General features: G+C 39.5%; 1 protein-coding gene across 2 annotated transcripts in view; it reads left to right on the forward strand.

Annotated features, from left to right (window-relative positions):
- Positions 1–24,681, forward strand: part of adgre5.L (adhesion G protein-coupled receptor E5 L homeolog) — a 51,550-nt gene that overhangs the window by 15,050 nt on the left and 11,819 nt on the right. Inside the window, exons 5-9 of one of the 2 annotated variants that reach the window (XM_041587195.1) lie at positions 945–1,100; positions 2,917–3,078; positions 5,189–5,338; positions 6,953–7,102; positions 23,624–23,667. In XM_041587195.1, coding sequence (XP_041443129.1) covers positions 945–1,100; positions 2,917–3,078; positions 5,189–5,338; positions 6,953–7,102; positions 23,624–23,667 — 662 coding nt within the window. The remainder of the gene's footprint in view (positions 1–944; positions 1,101–2,916; positions 3,079–5,188; positions 5,339–6,952; positions 7,103–23,623; positions 23,668–24,681) is intronic. The other variant, XM_041587196.1, reaches the window with a different exon arrangement.

A 24,681-nucleotide genomic window follows, 5' to 3' on the forward strand; every position in this document is an offset into this window, starting at 1 on the left:
ATTGGTGGCATTGACTGGATGGGTTGAGACAGAACAGGTGTGTAACTGGGCATGCCAGTGGTGTAAAAACAGGGAATTCTTTTTTTAAAGGAGACATATAGGATAAATGAAAAAAACCTAATTTTGTAGGAAATTATAAGTAATATATGGTGTTGGTTTTACATGGTGCTAAAAAGTAATATTATTTATTTATTTTGAAGCATAGTGGGAGGGGCAGCCAATCACAGCCCTGCAGTCACACAAGCAAAGACAGACTTCAGTTCCCTATCAGGTCCTGCTAGCTGCTGATTGGTTCCTGTCCTACAGTGCAGTGAGTTGAGAGCCGCCAGCTCCCCTGCACAGCCTGGGAATTCAGGGAGCAGGAAGTGGAAGAGAAGGGAGGAATTATTAGGATTGATGCAGAAATATTCAATAAATCAGCCTGAAACACTACTTTTTTTTAAAACACAATTCTTCTATATCTAAATGAGTATAACGCACTAGTACATTCTTATTTTGTTTATACAAAATGTCTCCTTTAATAAATGGATAGGTCTGCTCATTTGGCAATGCTGCTGCTGTTGGAAGAAACGTCACACTATCATATATTATATTTTACTGAAAAATATATTTAATTATATATATTAATATATAAAACTTTACATCAATTCTTGCTCATAGCTTTTCAATATGCAGATATATACCATAATAGAGAGTCTGAGTTAGAGAAAGTCTAAAAGTGAGAGAAAGAAAGAGCCTTAGGTTAGGACCGCAGAAAAAGAGTGACTTCATAATTGGGGGTACAGTGGATCCAGTTTTTATTTTCACCATCCCTCTGATCATACACGTTCCCTGTGCACTGGACTGTATGTATGTACATGGCAGTGTGTGGCCTCAGGTAGTGTATGTAATATGTGCCCACAGTGCAGCCTTATTGGTGTGACAGAACTTGTGTTTATTTGCAGATATAAATGAGTGTTGGGGGAACCCAAAGCTCTGTGGTGCTCATACACAATGCAACAACACTGTGGGAGGATACAAGTGTGTGTGTGAGTCTGGCTTTCAGACAAAACTAAACAAAACAGAATTCTGCCATAATGAAACATATAATACATGTGAAGGTAAGTAAATAACCAGGACAGGAGCACACCAATGTGTATGGGGTACAGGGAGATTGTAAATCCATCTCAGTGTGTACAGTGATGATCCCAATTCCCATTCCGAAGGACTGAGTAATACAGCAAATAGCTGTTTTGAGGCAGTAAAGAATATTTTTCCCATGGCAGTTGGTCTGCTGGATGCATATTTTTTTGCTTTTTACTAGATCAATTTACACAGTGTTTTCTAAAGGATGAACTTGATGTCTTTTTTTAAATGATTTTAAAGAATCAGGAGCAATTGTGCTGCAGTGTGGGGGGAAATGACAAATAGCACCCAGACAATGCACTTTCCATACTGTACTTCATTTGTAAATGACACTTCTAATGTACCTGACTACCCTCTAAATCTGTCCTCCCCTAGGATTATTAGCAGAATACTGTAAATTCTTCCTCAGTTGGCATTAAAATCATGGGACCTGTAGAAATGCTGTGACCTAGAGGCAATATAATTTTCATTTGTCAACATTTGTTTCACCATTTTGTCAATTCTTTCTCTTTTTTGCATGCTCCTTAAAGGAACAGTACCACCAAAAAAGGAAAGTATTTTAAGTAATAAAAATATAATGCAGTGTTGCCCTGCACTGGTAAAACTGGTGTGTTTGCTTCAGAAACTCTACTATTGTTTATATAAATAAGCTGCTGTGTAGCAATGGGGGCAGCCATTCAAAGGAGAAAAGGCTCAGGTTACACAGCAGATAGCAAATAAGCTCTGTCTGTCTAATGGTGTTATCTGTTATCCATTATTTATCCTGTGCCATATAGCCGTTTTTCAATTTCCACCATTGCTCCACAGCAGCTTGTTTATATGAACTATAATAGTGTTTCTGAAGCAAACAGATCAGTTTTACCAGTGCAGGGCAACAGTACATGATATTTTCATTACTTTAAAACACTTTCATTTTTTGGTGTTACTGTTCCTTTAATGTGTAACCTACATGGGCAACAGCTAGCTCCTCCCCTGGCCTCAGCCTGATCTGATTTTTATTTTAATTTTTATTTCTTGCAGATACTGGAGCCAGGCTAAACCTTTACTGCATTTTCTTTTAATATTTACACATTTACCAACAAATCAACATCCATTTAACAAGTATAAAGAATATGTTGTTATTCCATAAAGCTTGTACCCTTTCAAATTTATACTTTTCCCTAAGGATTAAGGATTAGTTAATAATAATAATTTAATAACAATTGATATTGGTTTAAAAAGTGTAAGATTTTTTTTGTCCTGCTGAAGATTTTCAATTTAAACTTTGCTCACATTGGCCAAGGATACCAGCTAACACTATTATTGTTCAGATTATTATTACTGTTATTATTATTAATATGCTTGTTGTGCATCATTGCTAGTGTCATTTTGATGCATTCAAATATCAAAAGTGTGAAATTAAATGATGAGATATGCTGCTGAACCTCTAACTAATAATCATGAAGCTTATGCCAATACCTACAAGTGGGAATGTCAGTTTTTGTGATCAGTTTTTTGTACTGAACATGATCATCTGACCATTTTAAAGGCCATAAAAGTGCTTCCTCTTTCACTTTCCAGCTTTTCCCAAAGGAGACATGGGAAGTTGCCCATAATACATGTTAATGTTGCCATAATACATGATAAAGTTGCTGGACTGCAGTGATTGCATGATCCCTGGTGACATTATTATTTGGATTATACTCAAGATCACAAGATTTACTGTGGACCACAATATCGTATGTAGTACTTGTATACGTAGTGTTATGTCCCAGATTTTACCTTCACAATATCTGTTATTTTGTGTTGCAGATATAAATGAGTGTGATACAAACACCCACAAATGTGGCGCTAACACAAAGTGTAAAAACACAAAGGGAGGCTACCTGTGCCTGTGTAATCCTGGATATCTCAAGAAAAACAACACAGTTAAATTCACCCCCACCGATAATAAGGAGGATAATAAATGTGAAGGTGAGTAATGAAGGAATAACAGAGCATAAAAGACCCAGGGTGAGTCACCCATAATCTTTCCAGCTGTAACAGAACTACAGCTCCCAGCACTTCTGCTACTTTGATGCATTGTTCTGCTTAAACCTGAATTATTCAAGAAGCCGAAGCTGAATGGCGTGCAGTGTTGTGTTTATGGTCTAGTTCGACTCGAGATCAACAACAAAACAGGTCTCTCTTACTGTATACCAGAGCTTTTCAAACTTTTTTTTAGGTTTTTGTCCCCTTTTAGGGCACACGATTTTATAATAGCACCCACTTAAATCATCACATGGCTTCAAAGAACCAAAAACCATTGCAGTCAGGTTCCCCCTGTTATGTACATTGAGGTCATGAGAGCAGGTGTGAAATAGCAGTTCAGCAATATACAGGGGGTGAAAACAGTTCAGCACTGCCAATGGATTATTTAGGGGGGGAATAATACAGTAGAGCGGGGCAGATGGGTTGGTGGGATAAAAATTGACCCATCTATTTTCTGATAAAAATTATATTTTGATACAAGAAGTTGTACTTGCTTTGTATCTATACGAGTGACCTGTTTTAGTTATTTTTCCTTCACTGCACTGATATTGCTCTTATGCTGATCTGTCTCTTCTTTTTCATGCTGCTGCCAACCCTCCCTCCTTCTTTTCTGTCTGTGGTTGCTTTCTATTATCTCCTCCTGAGCTCTCATCAGCTGTAGCCTTCATCTGTGGTCTCATACGGTACTTGGGCAATTGGCTTTAACACCAAGGGGCTGATTCACTAAGCTCGAGTGAAGGATTCGAATGAAAAATACTTCGAATTTCGAAGTATTTTTTTGGTACTTCGACCATCGAATTGGTTAAATTCGTTCGAATTCGAACGAAATCGAACGAATCGAACGAAAAATCGTTCGACTATTCGACCATTCGATAGTCGAAGTACTTCCCCTTTAAAAAAAACTTCGACCCCCTACTTCGGCAGGTACCGAAGTCAATGTTAGCCTATGGGGAAGGTCCCCATAGGTTTGCTAATCTTTTTTTGATCGAAGGATTTTCCTTCGATCGTTGAATTAAAATCGTTCGAATCGTTCGATTCGAACGATTTAATCGTTCGATCGAACGAAAAATCCTTCGATCGATCGATCGCAGGATTAGCGCTAAATCCTTCGACTTCGATATTCGAAGTCGAAGGATTTCAATTCGAGGGTCGAATTTCGAAGTATTTTTAACTTCGAAATTCGACCCTTAGTGAATCTGCCCCCAAAAGTTGAATGAGCCGTGACCTTATTCTGATCAGGGAGGAAATAGTTTTGAACCCAAGCATAGATCAATGCCCTGCTGCATCAGTTGCATCGGCAGCCAACATCCTCCACTGTATAGACATCTTAAGGTGGCCATAGATGTTACAATTGTGATCTTTCCTGGAAACGTTGTTTGTTTCAATAAACACGTGTAGAGCTGAATCGTCAGATATACAGGTAGGAACAATAAAATTCTATCTGTATCTGATGATTCAGCACCAACAATTGGGGTGTCTTCAAAGACACCCAATAAAAATTTTCCCGCCTGGCCGATCGACCACCCCGACCAACATCCAAGTCTTCTGCTGATATCAGTCGGCTCATCTCCCACCATACACGCACTGTATATTGTTTTGAAGGATATTATTGGTGCATCTATGACCACCTTAAAGGTGAGTTACATTACAGCAATGTAACATATATTCCAGGATACATGGAATAGGAGGCATCTAGGTGGGTAATCTCATGCCTAACCAGGCAAATGGCGAGACAACAAATACAGTCCAAACAAATGCACAGTGTCTATATGATCAATTCTCAGTGCCAAACTTGCTATGTTAATGGAATAATATAAACTGGTTTGCTGCAAAAGTCAAGTGGAAGTTGCCCATTATACATGTTAATGTTGCCATAATACATGATAATGTTGCTGGACTGCAGTGATTGCATGATCCCTGGTGACATTATTATTTGGATTATACTCAAGATCACAAGATTTACTGTGGACCACAATATTGTATGTAGTACTTGTATACGTAGTGTAATGTCCCAAATTTTATCTTCACAATATCTGTTATTTTGTGTTTGCAGATATAAATGAGTGTGATACAAACACCCACAAATGTGGCGCTAACACAACGTGTAAAAACACAAAGGGAGGCTACGAGTGTCAGTGTGAGCCTGGATATCACACAAAAAACAACACAGTTAAATTCACCCCCACCGATAATAAATGTGAAGGTGAGTAATGAAGGAATAACAGAGCATAAAATACCCAGGGTGAGTCACCCATGATCTTTCCAGCTGTAACAGAACTACAGCTCCCAGCACTTCTGCTACTTTGATGCATTGTTCTGCTTAAACCTGAATTATTCAAGAAGCCGAAGCTGAATGGCGTGCAGTGTTGTGTTTATGGTCTAGTTCGACTCGAGATCAACAACAAAACAGGTCTCTCTTACTGTATACCAGAGCTTTTCAAACTTTTTTTAGATTCTTGTCCCCCTTTTAGGGCACACCATTTTATTATAGCACCCACTTAAATCATCACATGGCTTCAAAGAACCAAAAACCATTGCAGTCAGGTTCCCCCTGTTATGTACATTGTGGTCATGAGAGCAGGTGTGAAATAGCAGTTCAGCAATATACAGGGGGTGAAAACAGTTCAGCACTGCCAATGGATTATTTATGGGGGAATAATACAGTAGAGCGGGGCAGATGGGTTGGTGGGATAAAAATTGACCCATCTATTTTCTGATAAAAATTATATTTTGATACAAGAAGTTGTACTTGCTTTGTATCTATACGAGTGACCTGTTTTAGTTATTTTTCCTTCACTGCACTGATATTGCTCTTATGCTGATCTGTCTCTTCTTTTTCATGCTGCTGCCAACCCTCCCTCCTTCTTTTCTGTCTGTGGTTGCTTTCTATTATCTCCTCCTGAGCTCTCATCAGCTGTAGCCTTCATCTGTGGTCTCATACGGTACTTGGGCAATTGGCTTTAACACCAAAAGTTGAATGAGCCGTGACCTTATTCTGATCAGGGAGGAAATGGTTTTGGACCCAAGCATAGATCAATGCCCTGCTGCATCAGTTGCATCGGCAGCCAACATCCTCCACTGTATAGACATCTTAAGGTGGCCATAGATGTTACAATTGTCATCTTTCCTGGAAACGTTATTTGTTTCAATAAACACGTGTAGAGCTGAATCGTCAGATATACAGGTAGGAACAATAAAATTCTATCTGTATCTGATGATTCAGCACCAACAATTGGGGTGCCTTCAAAGACACCCAATAAAAATTTTCCCGCCTGGCCGATCGACCACCCCGACCAACATCCAAGTCTTCTGCTGATATCAGTCGGCTCATCTCCCACCATACACGCACTGTATATTGTTTTGAAGGATATTATTGGTGCATCTATGACCACCTTAAAGGTGAGTTACATTACAGCAATGTAACATATATTCCAGGATACATGGAATAGGAGGCATCTAGGTGGGTAATCTCATGCCTAACCAGGCAAATGGCGAGACAACAAATACAGTCCAAACAAATGCACAGTGTCTATATGATCAATTCTCAGTGCCAAACTTGCTATGTTAATGGAATAATATAAACTGGTTTGCTGCAAAAGTCAAGTGGAAGTTGCCCATTATACATGTTAATGTTGCCATAATACATGATAATGTTGCTGGACTGCAGTGATTGCATGATCCCTGGTGACATTATTATTTGGATTATACTCAAGATCACAAGATTTACTGTGGACCACAATATTGTATGTAGTACTTGTATACGTAGTGTAATGTCCCAAATTTTATCTTCACAATATCTGTTATTTTGTGTTTGCAGATATAAATGAGTGTGATACAAACACCCACAAATGTGGCGCTAACACAACGTGTAAAAACACAAAGGGAGGCTACGAGTGTCAGTGTGAGCCTGGATATCACACAAAAAACAACACAGTTAAATTCACCCCCACCGATAATAAATGTGAAGGTGAGTAATGAAGGAATAACAGAGCATAAAATACCCAGGGTGAGTCACCCATGATCTTTCCAGCTGTAACAGAACTACAGCTCCCAGCACTTCTGCTACTTTGATGCATTGTTCTGCTTAAACCTGAATTATTCAAGAAGCCGAAGCTGAATGGCGTGCAGTGTTGTGTTTATGGTCTAGTTCGACTCGAGATCAACAACAAAACAGGTCTCTCTTACTGTATACCAGAGCTTTTCAAACTTTTTTTAGATTCTTGTCCCCCTTTTAGGGCACACCATTTTATTATAGCACCCACTTAAATCATCACATGGCTTCAAAGAACCAAAAACCATTGCAGTCAGGTTCCCCCTGTTATGTACATTGTGGTCATGAGAGCAGGTGCGAAATAGCAGTTCAGCAATATACAGGGGGTGAAAACAGTTCAGCACTGCCAATGGATTATTTAGGGGGGGAATAATACAGTAGAGCGGTGCAGATGGGTTGGTGGGATAAAAATTGACCCATCTATTTTCTGATAAAAATTATATTTTGATACAAGAAGTTGTACTTGCTTTGTATCTATACGAGTGACCTGTTTTAGTTATTTTTCCTTCACTGCACTGATATTGCTCTTATGCTGATCTGTCTCTTCTTTTTCATGCTGCTGCCAACCCTCCCTCCTTCTTTTCTGTCTGTGGGTGCTTTCTATTATCTCCTCCTGAGCTCTCATCAGCTGTAGCCTTCATCTGTGGTCTCATACGGTACTTGGGCAATTGGCTTTAACACCAAAAGTTGAATGAGCCGTGACCTTATTCTGATCAGGGAGGAAATGGTTTTGGACCCAAGCATAGATCAATGCCCTGCTGCATCAGTTGCATCTGCAGCCAACATCCTCCACTGTATAGACATCTTAAGGTGGCCATAGATGTTACAATTGTCATCTTTCCTGGAAATGCACAGTGTCTATATGATCAATACTCAGTGCCAGACTATGGAACTGTTAAAGGAACAGTAACGTCAAAAAAGAAAAGTGTTTTAACCCTTTACCTGCCAGCCATTTTGTCCTAGATGCGAACATCTACTGCCAAGCAGTTTTTAGATATTTTGCACTCTTTCACTTTAAGGGCCTTTCCTGGGGCGGTCTTTTAGTTTACCCAGCAAAACAATATATTGTTTTTTTCAGGACAACCTGAACTTTCAAAATATGCAGGAATTTTGGTGTAATTCTACTTCTGTAAAAAAATATTGGCTTCTAAGTGTCCAATAAAATGAAAAAAATCATGTTTCACAAAGAACAATCACATATATCAGAAACATCATTTACTTTATGTATGAGAACACAGCCTATTTGGAAAGGTCTATGTCTCCTGAACGCGGCAATTCCAAATATATATAGTTTTATGGAGATTTCTCACTTGTATAGATCAAAATCTAAAAGCAGTACACAACCAAATTTCCAAAGCTCCACTCCCCAAACGGCATACTTCTGCTTTCAAGGCCAAACATTCCACTAACAGTAGGTTTACCCTAGAAAACTACCCATTATTAGAAAGAACAGATTCTGGTGAATCAAAAATGGGTAAATATATCGTTGTACTCCAAACTACCAAGTTGCAATTGTTTCCTAAAGTTATAATGTTTTATAGAAATTGGTGAATTTTTTGAAAAATTACCTCAAAGCTTCCAATCTACAGAATCATATCTCCCACAAATCATTAGGTATCAATGTAAAACACCCCAAATATGAAAGCCTGGGGTCCGCTGAACAATTTGATGCCCAATATATATAGGTGTACCCAAACATGTGGCATATAGGGGCCCTAAAATATAGACACCTCATTTGAGCTATCAGTTCTGTAATTCCAGATACTGCAAAATCAACACATTTGCATCGTTTTGGGGGGGGTAAAAGTAGAAAAAAGTAAGTTCACCCCAGAAAACCGTATATTTTCGGAAAGTACACATTCCCACGAATCTAAATTGGGTATGCATGTCTTTGTACTACAAAGTACCAAGCTGCAAATCATTCCTAAATGTGGTGATTTCGGTGACATTTCCAAAAATCACCTCAAAATTTCTACCCTGCAGCATCGTATTACCCACATACTTTTAGGTATCAAGAGAAATCACCCCAAATATGAAAGCCTAGGCTCCTCCGAACACTTTGATGCCCAATATGTATAGGTGTACTCAAGCACGTGGCATACAGGGGCCCCAAAAGGAAGACCCCCATATGGTCTGTCATTTCAGGTACAGCAAAATCAACACATTTACATCGTTTTGGGGGGGGGTCAAAAGTAGAAAAAAGTAAGTTCACCCCAGAAATCCATATATTTTCGGAAAGTAAACATTCCCACGAATCTAAATTGGGAATGCATGTCTTTGTACTCCACAATAACAAGCAGCAAACCATTCCTAAATATGGTGATTTTGGCGACATTTCCAAAAATCACCTCAAAATTTCTACCCTGCAGCATCGTATTGCCCACATACTTTTAGGTATCAAGAGAAATCACCCCAAATATGAAAGCCTAGGGTCCTCTGAACAGTTTGATGCCCAATATGTATAGGTGTACCCACGCACGTTGCATATAGGGGCCCCAAAAGGAAGACCCCCATATGGTCTGTCATTTCAGACACTGCAAAATCAAGACATTTACATCGTTTTGGGGGGGGTAAAAGTAGAAACGGGTAAGTTCACCCCAGAAAACCATATATTTTCGGAAAGTACACATTCCCACGAATCTAAATTGGGTATGAATGTCTTTGTACTCCAAAGTACCAAGCCGCAAACCATTCCTAAATTTGGTGATTTTGGCGACATTTCCAAAAATCACCTCAAAATTTCTACCCTGCAGCATCGTATTACCCACATACTTTTAGGTATCAAGATAAATCGCCCCAAATATGAAAGCCTAGGTTCCTCTGAACAGTTTGATGCCCAATATGTATAGGTGTACCCAAGCACGTGGCATATAGGGGCCCCGAAAGGAAGACACCCATATGGTCTGTCATTTCAGATACTGCAAAATCAAGACATTTACATCGTTTTGGGGGGGTCAAAAGTAGAAAAAAGTAAGTTCACCCCAGAAAACCATATATTTTCCGAAAGTACACATTCCAACGAATCTAAATTGGGTATGCATGTCTTTGTACTCCAAAGTACCAAGCCGCAAACCATTCCTAAATTTGGTGATTTTGGCGACATTTCCAAAAACCACCTCAAAATATCTACCCTGCAGCATCGTATTGCCCGCATACTTTTAGGTATCAAGAGAAATCACCCCAAATATGAAAGCCTAGGGTCCCCTGAACAGTTTGATGCCCAATATGTATAGGTGTACCCACGCACGTGGCATATAGGGGCCCCAAAAGGAAGACCCCCATATGGTCTGTCATTTCAGATACTGCAAAATCAAGACATTTACATCGTTTTGGGGGGGGCAAAAGTAGAAAAGGGTAAGTTCACCCCAGAAAACCATATATTTTCCGAAAGTACACATTCCCACGAATCTAAATTGGGTATGCATGTCTTTGTACTCCAAAGTACCAAGCCGCAAACCATTCCTAAATTTGGTGATTTTGGCGACATTTCCAAAAACCACCTCAAAATATCTACCCTGCAGCATCGTATTGCCCGCATACTTTTAGGTATCAAGAGAAATCACCCCAAATATGAAAGCCTAGGGTCCCCTGAACAGTTTGATGCCCAATATGTATAGGTGTACCCACGCACGTGGCATATAGGGGCCCCAAAAGGAAGACCCCCATATGGTCTGTCATTTCAGATACTGCAAAATCAAGACATTTACATCGTTTTGGGGGGGCAAAAGTAGAAAAGGGTAAGTTCACCCCAGAAAACCATATATTTTCCGAAAGTACACATTCCACGAATCTAAATTGGGTATGCATGTCTTTGTACTCCAAAGTACCAAGCCGCAAACCATTCCTAAATTTGGTGATTTTGGCGACATTTCCAAAAACCACCTCAAAATATCTACCCTGCAGCATCGTATTGCCCGCATACTTTTAGGTATCAAGAGAAATCACCCCAAATATGAAAGCCTAGGGTCCTTTGAACAGTTTGATGCCCAATATGTATAGGTGTAACCCACGCACGTGGCATATAGGGGCCCCAAAAGGAAGACCCCCATATGGTCTGTCATTTCAGATACTGCAAAATCAAGACATTTACATCGTTTTGGGGGGGGGCAAAAGTAGAAAAGGGTAAGTTCACCCCAGAAAACCATATATTTTCGGAAAGTACACATTCCCACGAATCTAAATTGGGTATGCATGTCTTTGTACTCCAAAGTACCAAGCCGAAAACCATTCCTAAATTTGGTGATTTTGGCGACATTTCCAAAAACCACCTCAAAATATCTACCCTGCAGCATCGTATTGCCCACATACTTTTAGGTATCACAAGAAATCACCCCAAATATGAAAGCCTAGGGTCCTCTGAACAGTTTGATGCCCAATATGTATAGGTGTACCCACGCACGTGGCATATAGGGGCCCCAAGAGGAAGACCCCATATGGTCTGTCATTTCAGATACTGCAAAATCAAGACATTTACATCGTTTTGGGGGGGCAAAAGTAGAAAAGGGTAAGTTCACCCCAGAAAACCATATATTTTCGGAAAGTACACATTCCCACGAATCTAAATTGGGTATGCATGTCTTTGTACTCCAAAGTACCAAGCCGCAAACCATTCCTAAATTTGGTGATTTTTGGCAACATTTCCAAAAATCACCTCAAAATATCTACCCTGCAGCATCGCATTACCCACATACTTTTAGGTATCAAGAGAAATCACCCCAAATATGAAAGCCTAGGGTCCTCTGAACAGTTTGATGTCCAATATGTATAGGTGTACCCAAGCACGTGGCATACAGGGGCCCCAAAAGGAAGACCCCCATATGGTCTGTCATTTCAGGTACTGCAAAATTAACACATTTACATTGTTTTGGGGGGGGGCAAAAGTAGAAAAAAGTAAGTTCACCCCAGAAAACCATATATTTTCGGAAAGTACACATTCCCAGGAATCTAAATTGGGTATGCATGTCTTTGTACTCCAAAGTACCAAGCCGCAAACCATTCCTAAATTTGGTATTATGCCGACATTTCCAAAAACCACCTCAAAATTTCTACCCTGCAGCATCGTATTACACACATACTTTTAGGTATCAAGAGAAATCACCCCAAATATAAAAGCCTAGGGTCCCCTGAACAGTTTGATGCCAAATATGTATAGGTGTACCAAAGCATGTGGCATATAAGGGCCCTAAAATTAAGACCCCCCCCCCATATGGTTTGTCATTTCAGGTACTGCAAAATCAAGACATTTACATTGTTTTGGGGGGGCAAAAGTAGAAAAGGGTAAGTTCACCCCAGAAAACCATATATTTTCGGAAAGTACACATTCCCACGAATCTAAATTGGGTATGCACGTCTTTGTACTCCGAAGTACCAAGCCGCAAACCATTCCTAAATTTGGTGATTTTGGCGACATTTCCAAAAACCACCTCAAAATATCTACCCTGCAGCATCGTATTGCCCACATACTTTTAGGTATCAAGAGAAATCACCCCAAATATGAAAGCCTAGGGTCCTCTGAACAGTTTCATGCCCAATATGTATAGGTGTACCCACGCACGTGGCATATAGGGGCCCCAAAAAGAAGACCCCCATATGGTCTGTCATTTCAGATACTGCAAAATCAAGACATTTACATTGTTTTGGGGGGGGCAAAAGTAGAAAAGGGTAAGTTCACCCCAGAAAACCATATATTTTCGGAAAGTACACATACCCACGAATCTAAATTGGGTATGCATGTCTTTGTACTCCAAAGTACCAAGCCGCAAACCATTCCTAAATTTGGTGATTTTGGCGACATTTCCAAAAACCACCTCAAAATATCTACCCTGCAGCATCGTATTGCCCGCATACTTTTAGGTATCAAGAGAAATCACCCCAAATATGAAAGCCTAGGGTCCTTTGAACAGTTTGATGCCCAATATGTATAGGTGTACCCACGCACGTGGCATATAGGGGCCCCAAAAGGAAGACCCCCATATGGTCTGTCATTTCAGATACTGCAAAATCAAGACATTTACATCGTTTTGGGGGGGGCAAAAGTAGAAAAGGGTAAGTTCACCCCAGAAAACCATATATTTTCGGAAAGTACATATTCCCACGAATCTAAATTGGGTATGCATGTCTTTGTACTCCAACGTACCAAGCTGCAAATCATTCCTAAATGTGGTGATTTCGGTGACATTTCCAAAAATCACCTCAAAATTTCTACCCTGCAGCATCGTATTACCCACATACTTTTAGGTATCAAGAGAAATCACCCCAAATATGAAAGCTTAGGGTCCTCTGAACAGTTTCATGCCCAATATGTATAGGTGTACCCAAGCACGTGGCATATAGGGGCCCCAAAAGAAGACCCCCATATTGTCTGCCATTTCAGATACTGCAAAATCAAGACATTTACATCGTTTTGGGGGGGGCAAAAGTAGAAAAGGGTAAATTCACCCCAGAAAACCATATATTTTCGGAAAGTACACATTCCCACGAATCTAAATTGGGTATGCATGTCTTTGTTCTACAAAGTACCAAGCTGCAAATCATTCCTAAATGTGGTGATTTTGGTGACATTTCCAAAAATCACCTCAAAATTTCTACCCTGCAGCATCGTATTACCCACATACTTTTAGGTATCAAGAGAAATCACCCCAAATATGAAAGCCTAGGGTCCTCTGAACAGTTTGATGCCCAATATGTATAGGTGTACCCAAGCACGTGGCATATAGGGGCCCCAAAAGGAAGACCCCCATTTGGTCTGTCATTTCAGATACTGCAAAATCAAGACATTTACATCGTTTGGGGGGGGGGCAAAAGTAGAAAAGGGTAAATTCACCCCAGAAAACCATATATTTTCGGAAAGTACACATTCCCACGAATCTAAATTGGGTATGCATGTCTTTGTACTACAAAGTACCAAGCTGCAAATCATTCCTAAATGTGGTGATTTCGGTGACATTTCCAAAAATCACCTCAAAATTTCTACCCTGCAGCATCGTATTACCCACATACTTTTAGGTATCAAGAGAAATCACCCCAAATATGAAAGCTTAGGGTCCTCTGAACAGTTTGATGCCCAATATGTATAGGTGTACCTAAGCATGTGGCATATAGGGGCCCCAAAAGAAGACCCCCATATGGTCTGTCATTTCAGATACTGCAAAATCAACACATTTATATTGTTTTGAAGGGGGCAAATGTAGATAAAAGTAAGTTCACCCCAGAAAACCATATATTTTCGGAAAGTACACATTCCCAGGAATCTAAATTGGGTATACATGTCCTTGTACTCCAAAGTACCAAGTCGCAAGTCTTTCCTAAATTTGGCGATAAAAGCAACGGTTTTTACATTTTTGAAAATCGCCTAAAAATATTGCAATTGGCCACATTTATCTCACCCAATTTCTTGCATACAATTGTAAAATAACATAAATATTTATGCCAAGGGACGACTGAACAGTTTGATGCCCAATATGCATAGATACACCAAGGCAGCTGGCATGTGCAGACCCCAAATAAAAATAGTGCATATGAGTTTTCTCCGCTGCCGATTCGCCTTCTGTGAACATAGACCATTGACTTCATATTATGTGCCTCAAGACCCTCCTTACAGCAAAGACCCCCCAAAACCATATGTTTTTGGAAAGTACACATTCTGACGAATCCAACAAAGATAAAGACGTCTTTCTACACCAAACTACCAAACTGCAAAGCTTTTCTAAACTTAGAGGTTTTTACAACATTTCTGAAAATTGCCTAAAATGCTGCAGTTTGCCGCATTTTTCGCACACAATGTTTTACGTACAAAGAAAAATCACCCTAAATATGGACGTCAGAGGTCTGATGAATAGCTTGATGCCCAATATGCATAGATTTACCCAAGTATGTGGTGTGTACGGACCCCAAATGAAAAACATGCATATGAATTTTCACACTAGCCAACTAAGCTGCTGAAAACAGTACTCCAACTTTGCGTTATGTGTTGTAAGACCCCCAAACTGTAAAAAGCCCCCAGAACAGCATACATTTTTGGAAAGTACATATTCTGACGGATCAAACAAAGTAAAATCTATCATTCTATACCAAAGCACCAAACAGCAAAACTATACTAAAGATACATAAGGAAAAATAATGCAGGGATAAAATTGCAATAAAACCACAAAAATTGTGTAAATCAATGAAATAACAAAATTACTGATCCAACAGCATAATTAGTGGCCAAAATCGATTACCCAATAGTCATGCTGCCAAAACAAATGGTTTTTAGGGGTAAAAAAACACAAATTAGTAAAATGAAAAAGTAAAAAAAAAAATCCCTCTTTGTGAGTTTTTTGTGTATACATGTGTATACACTTCTAAAAGTGGTGTGACAGTGTGTATATAAGTGTGAAATAAGTGCAAATAAGTGTACATAACTTTCCAAAAAAATTAAAAAAAAAAAAAAAATCTTTACTAAAATGACTGTATAACTGTGTACAGATCTATACAATGTTGTGTAGTGTGTATGTAGTGTTTGTGTAGTGTGTAATTTAGCAAATAAAGGCCACTTACCATTGCTGGAGCAGGGGAGAGAGTCTAATCCTCTTTCAGCAGCGTGTGTGCTGAGTCACTGCAGTCAGGAAGTGCGTGGGCGTCGCCAGAGCAGCAGAGAGCAGAAGGAAGACGGAGGAGCTGGTAAGTTGCTTCTTTTTGCGATTTTAGGTCGATCCTGCAACAATCCTGTTGCAGGACCGACATGACAGCCCCCCAGCCTTGTTGCCCAGGGGGCTGTCAGCACTGCTAAGTCTCTGCAGAGGCGGCTAAAGCCGCTGATGCAGAGTACAGCATGTTAAACTGCAAGAACGTACAATGTACGTGCTTGGCAGTTAAAGCCCTTGCCTGCCAGAACGTACAGCGTACGTGCTTGGCAGGCAAAGGGTTAAAGTAATGAAAATATAATGCAGTGTTGCGCTGCACTGGTGTTTGCTTCAGAAACACTACTATTGTTTATATAAATAAGCTGCTGTGTAGCAATGGGGGCAGCCATTCAATGGAGAAAAGGCTCAGGTTACACAGCAGATAGCAAATAAGCTCTGTCTGTCTAATGGTGTTATCGGTTATCCATTAGTTAACCTCTGTCATGTAGCCATTTTTCAATTTCCGCCATTGCTCCACAGCAGCTTGTTTATATTAACTATTGTAGTGTTTCTGAAGCAAACACATAAGTTTTACTAGTGCAGGGCAACACTACATGCAGGCCCGGACTGGCAATCTGTGGGTTCTGGCAAATGCCAGAGGGGCTGCTATAAGGTCCCATAGAAAGTCAGTATTTAGTGGGCTGGTGGGGGCTGTTTGGGCCTCTGTGTACCTGAAATGCCAGGGCCTATTTTAATTCTCAGTCCGGACCTGACTACATGATATTTTCATTACTTTAAAACACTTTCATTTTTTGATGTTACTGTTCCTTTAAGTTAAAGGGTCAATATAAACGATGTGACACTTCCTGAATACCCTTGGGGACACTTGATCTTGCCCTCTACATCGCTAAACAGTGCAATTATTATTGCTGGTTCTGAGGAAAGGGAATTTGGAGTTGGGAAAGAATACTGCGTGAATTTGTGGGTCCTCTAGAAAATGTTTCCTCTGAGCTGTGCACACAAATTTTGAGGCCAAAAATTGTGGTGCGCACAAAGAATTTTTAAAAATGCACACACAAGTAATACATTTTTTGTACACGTAGCCAAGAAGGGATTAGAGGGACCATTGCTTCTAGATCTGCTTGAGGGAGGATCTACAGGGCAGGCCTAAAAGCTTGACTATAACAGAAATGACGACTGGGAACAGACCCCTTGTACTCTTCATCATGTACTTATTTATGTAGCGCCTACCAGTTACAGTGCTGCACATTCATTTATAATGAACAAGGGGTCTTAATTTAATAAACGAGGGTAACAAAATAGAAATAGTTCCAGAGGCCCCTACTAACAAGAGCTTGTACTCCGGAATACCTTCCCATTACAAAACAGCTGCTGTCACCCCTGCTCATCATCAGAAACCAATGGTTTTCCGATTTGTCCTTTACAACATTTGCCCACTCACACCTTCCTGTATTCTGATGTATTAGCTATTATAGTTTAGTGACCCAGGAGTGACTGCTCAGTTTAACTGAGCAGAAATACACCATATATTACAGTAAATGTAGGATAAAAACATAGACCTCAGTTATTATACAGAGGGACATAATGATCAGTATATTGTTTTTATGAAATGTTGGAGTTGCCTTGCCTCAGTCAATCTCAAATATTGTAGTACCTTTAGTTTACCTAACTGAGCAACCCACTGGTAGTCAGAACAGTGTCTCGCAGAATAGTAAAGGCTTCCTACAGCAGGTTTGCATCAGTAGAGGCACCACACTTTCACACAAACTAAATGGTTATCTGGTCCCTCTCCTCCCCACTCATACCTGCCTTGAGCCAAGGGGAGGGGGATGAAAACAACCAAATAGAGAGATCCCACATCTCCTCCCACTGGCAGTCAGCAACACCTAGCCCAAATAACAATAGATCTCATGGGCCTCCATTTAAAGAATGTCAGCCTTCTTTATTAGCTGTTTCTGACTGGAAAAGGTCCCATTTAGGCCACACCTCTTTACAAATGCACCCCTCTAAATTGGATGCGGCTGTGAGCACATATTGATGCATATTGACTAGTATCCAAACACACTCTCGAACTTCCACATGGTTGCCAATGTGTCCACTCTGTGTCTTTGCCTGTTGACCCTGGAAAACTCTGGAGCTTTCGGACCTGGAGAGGCTTCCTTCGGAAGCAAACATTCTAGAAGCGATGCAACCCCCTACTCTGAAAAAGGTAGGCACAACTTGCACCCGATTTAAAGCAAAACTCAAAATTCATTTGAGCACATCAGGTGCAGTTGTGACAGAAGCAGACATGCTGTAATTACATGTAACATCGCACTCCGCATACCACACTTGTGGTCACAAATGACCTTTATAAACTCCAACAGACAGGATATGCCTAAGGACAAAGTCATATACATTTTTAAGTAGTGTTGAATTAAAGTGCCTGTAACATCTTCACATGATATTGGCCGAAAACCTCAGAAGTCATAAATACTCGAAAAAGACAGGCCAACAGCACAAGGGCAAAACAAAAAACATCTAATACATAATTTATATAAAACCACAGATGGAAATGATACGGTCATACTTAGAACTGTATCTCATGCAATGATGTCAGAGGGAATTACTCCTACAAGCCATACAAACACCCTACCTGAAATGGAAGGTTCGGCTGGTGATTGTCCATATTCAACTGAAATATTCTGAGACAAATGTTATTCTTCCTGATGTCATGACCTGGAAGCCATATTGACCCCAGCCAGGAAATGAGGTCACATAACAAGAATGCAAAGATGACCTACTTCCTGCATGTCTCAAGAACATTGGTTGAACAAGTTTCTTCAAGATCTGTACCGTTATTTATTGTGAAGACATGTGAAGGCAATAAGTCCCTGGCCACCTTGACTGAGGTCCACTGCCTAGGGGCAGCACCTAAATACAGACCAATCAAAGACACAATTGTATACTGGGTAGAGAACATTGATGGATGAATGGAATATAGAGATGTTTATTGTTAGTCATGGTTTGTTCATACACTAGCTGGATTTGTATATCTGGCTGAACCTAATCCCAATTTGCATATGCAAATTATCGGCGGGAAGGGTCACAAAACAAGGAAGTAAAAAAAAATGTCCCACTTTTTCCTTTCCGCTTCTAATTTGCACATGCAAATTAGGATTTGGATTCGGTTTGAATCTTTCAGAAAAGATTTGGGGATTTGGCTGAATCCAAAAAAGTGAATTCGGTGCATCACTAGTGATTAGTGTTCAAAACATTCTGTCATCTAGTCACACTGTGAAATTACAGTTTTATTGGCAAAAATAAGTAATTAATAGCAATATGGGGCTAAAAAAATGCAATAACATCAAGCAATCAATAAAATTAAACAATTGAAGAGACAGACAGATTAATGGTGAAAATACTTCCCCAATAAAACAATATACACTAGTCACAATGGACAATAAACATTGTGGGACAGATTTACTAAAGGGCATCGTCATTAGTGAAAATTAACCAGAAATCCTATCCACAGGCACATCGCCAATTTACTAACATGCGTAGAGGGCAATTCTCTAGCGATCTCTCCCTATCGCCAGGTGAATTTTTGCTCAGGCGCACGAATGTGACTCTGCAAATTCACTAAAGTGCAAATTTTACAGAACGTTACCTCTTTCTCCAGAGTTTCCTTCCCCACCTTAGACCTGGTGAACTGATAAGATGAAGCTACATCCTCCTCAATCTTACGTCAGTGACATCATATCCTGTATGCCGGAAAGTCATAAAAGTTCTAAAGAAACACTGTTGTTTTTTCATATTTTAAAGCGGGATTGCCTTCAAAAGTCCTAACTAGTAAAGATTTTTGTGTTCATTTTTTTAACTAATTTGAGGGGCATGCCACATTTGTTTTAGGGAGGGCTCATGTATAGGGCATTAGAGGATCTCTTTTGTCTTTATTTTGCATCCTTGGACATTTTTAATAATAAGTGGCCTCTTCTAATATTTGCACCAACATCTCTAATAAAGACATATATATGACCCATATGTACCCGCCCTATTCAAATTGACCTAAGCGTAAGAGTATTAAAGGGATACTGTCATGGGAAAAAACATTTTTTTCAAAATGAATCAGTTAATAGTGCTGCTCCAGCAGAATTCTGCACTGAAATCCATTTTTTTAAAAGAGCAAACAGATTTTTTTATATTCAATTTTGAAATCTGACATGGGGCTAGCCAGAAAGCATTTCTCTCCTAAAGTGCAGGCACAAGTCACATGACCTGGGGCAGCTGGGAAATTGACAAAATGTCTAGCCCCATGGCAGATTTCAAAATTGAATATAAAAAAATCTGTTTGCTCTTTTGAGAAATGGATTTCAGTGCAGAATTCTGCTGGAGTAGCACTATTAACTGATGCGTTTTGAAAAAAACATGTTTTCTGATGACAGGATCCCTTTAAAGACGTTTTGCTAGGCAGAATTGAATGCTAGTGAAAGATGAAATGCTCACACTGACAAATTAATGCTAGCAAAACGTTGCTGGCATTCAGCTGCTGAAACACAACCTCTCAATTTAGGGAATTAGTGTAATGTTAATACATTTTGGTGAATTTTTCGCAGGAGGAAATTTGCCCTTCAGTGAATTTGCCACTGTAAGTTGTGTGCACACAAAAGTATGGAAAATAGAAAAAGAAGTAGTTGTCACACGTCTACTTGTTCACATACAGTGGTGTCTAAAGAAACCAATAACGTGCATTACAGGACGTACCAGAAAACACAGAATCTAATTTGCTGCCACTTTGAGCCTGTACCTGTAATCTTTATGCTGGACACATAAAGACTTAATAACCTATGAACAAGTCGAGACAGGACAAATTAACCAAATTTGCAAAAACTGTACCTTTAGATAATTGTCTAGGACCTGTTGTAATAAATCTGAACTGATGAAGTTGAATAGAATGCTCTTAGCTTGGAAGAAAATAATACCTCCAGGCAGTAATATTGAAGTGATGCAGATATGGACTCTGAAGATGCCTGTGAGAAATGAGATCTCCTAGTTGGAGAAGAATCAAATAATTCCCAGGACATGTCTGCATTAACTGTGAGAACCATACTCCAAAATGGAAGAATGGTTATTGCTGGGGTCGCATCCTAAAAAACGTTCCTGATAACTCTGGTGAATATAGTAATCGGTGGGAAAATATAAGCCAACAGAATTTCCACCTGTTCATCATTTCACACAGGGCTCATGGCTGACACTCTCTTGCCATTCTACTTGTTTAACATAAAATTCACCTTTGGGGTCTTCCACTGTTGCAATTATTTGTTAAATCTACATTTTCAAAGGAGTGTTCCTTGGGATCTACATTCGACCTGTTCAATTGAGCCATGGTATTGGCTTCCTCCCTGGTGTCATGGCAGAAATTCTCATCAGATTGATATTGGCCTACAGAAGAATCCTTTGATGTTCTTTAAATAGAAGCTGAGTTGTCAGACTGCATCTTCACAGCTTTGCAAATGACCACAAAATCATCTCTGATCTACCTGAAATTGGAGGAAAAGCAGTTTTCCATGGTAGTACAGCTTCACACATGCTCCCCATCTTCTATGTATCGTATCCTGAGAACATTATCCAGGTGGAATTAAAAACTCTGGTTGAAGGTGACAATTAAAGTCTCACCCTAGGAAGTACATTGAAGAAGCCGTGCTGAATGTCTCCCAGAGACATACATGAGAGGGGATATGGTTTCACAAGACAAATAATGTGATGAGACAAACTATCTGGGGAATCAGGGAAATCAACATTATATTTATGTATTGAAGAGCATTCCTGGGAACTGCTTCTTTCTAAAGGGCTGATATAAGGCAAATTAACTAGAGTGGCAACTGCCACCCCATTACCCCATAATGACCAACGGATTTCTAATGCTACAAAATAAAAAACTGAAGTGTGTGGACAAAAAGCCTTATGCCCATCCATGCTCCCAAGCTCATTATAATGGATAATTAAAGTCTGAGGTCCGTGCTTGTTCTGCCAAAGGGGAGTGGAGATATGAGGATTACTGCTGTATAGGACATTGAATAAATGTAACTAATACAAATGAAGAAGTGTTTCTGGGTTTCATTTTCCTGATTCTCACATGCAACTTTTCACTGAAATGAAACCTTATTGAGGCTTCATATGCAATTCTATTTCCAACACTAAGGGGCCAATTCACCAAGGGTTAAATATCGAGGGTTAATTAACCCTCGATATTCGACTGGGTATTAAAATCCTTCGACTTCGAATATCGAAGTCGAAGGATTTTAGCGCAAATAGTTAGATCGAAGGAATAATCCTTCGATAGAACGATTAAATCCTTCGAATCGAACGTTTCGAAGGATTTTAATCCAACAATCGAAGGATTATCCTTCGACCAAAAAAACTTAGGCAAGCCTATGGGGACCTTCCCCATACACTTACATTGAGTTCAGTAGGTTTTAGATGGCGAACTAGGGCTTCGAAGTTTTTTCTAAAAGAGACAGTACTTCGACTATCGAATGGTCGAATAGTCAAACGATTTTTAGTTCGAATCCTTCGATTCGTAGTCGAAGGTCAAAGTAGCCCATTCGATGGTCGAAGTAGCCCAAAAAACACTTCGAAATTTGAAGTTTTTTTACTTCAAATCCTTCACTCGAAGTTAGTGAATTGGCCCCTAAGCGGCCCATTTACTTATTTCGAGTGAAGGAATAGAGGAAAAATAGTTCGAATTTTGAATGGTTGAATATGGCTACTTCGACCATCGAATGGGCTACTTCGATCTTCGAATCGAACGATTCAAACTAAAAATTGTTCAACTATTCGACCATTCGATAGTCGAAGTACTGTCTCTTTAAAAATTTCTTCGACCCCTTAGTTCGCCCCCTAAAACCTACCGAGGCCAATGTTAGCCTATGGGGAAGGTCCCCATAGGCTTCCTAACAATTTCCTAATCAAAGGAATATCCTTCGATCGATGGATTAAAATCCTTCTAATTGTTCGATTCGAAGGATTTAATCGAACGATTATTCCTTTGATCGTTCGATCGTAGGAATATCGCAAAATCCTTTGACTTCGATATTCGAAGTCGAAGGATTTTACTTAGACGGTCGAATATCGAGGGTCAATTATCCCTCGATATTCGACCCTAGGTAAATGTGCCCCTTAATATGCATGAGTCTCCGTCAAAGTCAAAGTTGTTGGTCTGCAGGCCAATTGAACAGAGAGCTTATGTATGGCCACCGTAAGTCATGGAAACATCTAAGATTTTATTGAACACCGTAGACTTAGTGGGACTAGGTTTGGGCAAAAGAGAAAAGATGATGAACACGGCAATGCTGATAGCTAACAGTGATTATAAAATGTAACATCTACCTATTGTTTTTACATAGACCGTATGGAAATAGCTGGTATGTTAATTCAAATTCATTATTGCAATTTTTCGGGGAACTGATTTGAAGCATATTAGACTAATAATAAACCTGACTTTTCCTCCACCAACAGAGGACCTCTGGTACTGCTACATATGTAAGTTTTTTCACCTTATTCTGGATAAGCAAGAAATTAGGCAAGAATTATTTAAACAAATGCATTTACCCCTTCTGTTGCCTATTAGCAAGGGAGCTGCAGTGGTGTGGAATATCTGGGTGAGAACCCTCACACATATTCTGCCTTGTTCGGGCTCTTCTTCTAGTGATTGCTCACACATTCCATTTTCTTTCTGTCTGTTGCTCCATCTCTCAACTCAATGTAACAATCATTATTACTTATTACATTATTATCATTATTATTATTATAAATAAAACTCTTTGTCTTTTAGTGAAATGTAACGGAAGTGACAGTGGCATGAAGTCCAGTGACTTGGTAAGCCACCCATAATGTCTATTGACTACATAGACTCTTGCCTACAGATATACCTGGTCTATCATGTATTTAAAGTTGTAATGTGGGGTGTATTTTAAATTAACTTTTTAAAAAGATTTATAAATATCCCCCTAGCTGATTTTTTTCCTAGTACAGGGAAATCCCTATGCTATCAGATCCTGCTCCCCATATATTTGATGTCACAGCATGCTAGAATATGCTCCAAATAACTGTATGCTGCAGTCCTAATTTTGTGGCAGATTGACAGAAATACTATTATTCAGAATGGAAATTGTTTAAGTATTTATAAATGTTTATAAATGTCAAAGCAACAATGATACAGAAGCTCAAAATAAAGTGCATTACAGTCGTGTTATCTGTCATCTGCATGCACACTATGGAGCAGATTTATTAAGGTTCAAATTGGAAATTCGAATTTTCGAGTTGGATTTTTGGTCAATAAATAATCCAAACTCGAAATGGAATTCGAGATTTACCATACCTACAATTCAAATGAGACTATTCACCACCTAAAACCTGCCGAGTTCATGTAGAAGTCAACAGGTCCGGACTGAGAATTAAAATAGGCCCTGGCATTTCAGGTACACAGAGGCCCAATCAGCCCCCAACAGCCCAATAAATACTGACTTTCTATGGCATCTTATAGCAGCCCCTCTGGCATTTGCCAGAACCCACAGATTGCCAGTCCTGGCCTGGAAGTCAATGGCAGAGGTCCAGTGATCCATTTAAAGATGTTAATAGCCTTCCTGACATTTCAGAGAAAAAACTCGTTTCAAGTTTAGTCGAATTTGATTTGTTTTTAGTCGGTAACATTCCTTCGAGATTTAGATATTCTATCTTTTTGTTAAATAAGATACTATTCAAATTCCGAGGTCATTCCAGTTTATTCTAATTAAATTAACTCTAATATTCGACCTTTGATTCATATGCTCCTTTATGACCAAAGGTATCTGGCTACCCCATCTAAAATGACATGTTCTCAGTTGCCGTTCA

Source organism: Xenopus laevis, chromosome 3L, assembly GCF_017654675.1.
Source record: "Xenopus laevis strain J_2021 chromosome 3L, Xenopus_laevis_v10.1, whole genome shotgun sequence".
Taxonomy (NCBI): Eukaryota; Metazoa; Chordata; class Amphibia; order Anura; family Pipidae; genus Xenopus; species Xenopus laevis.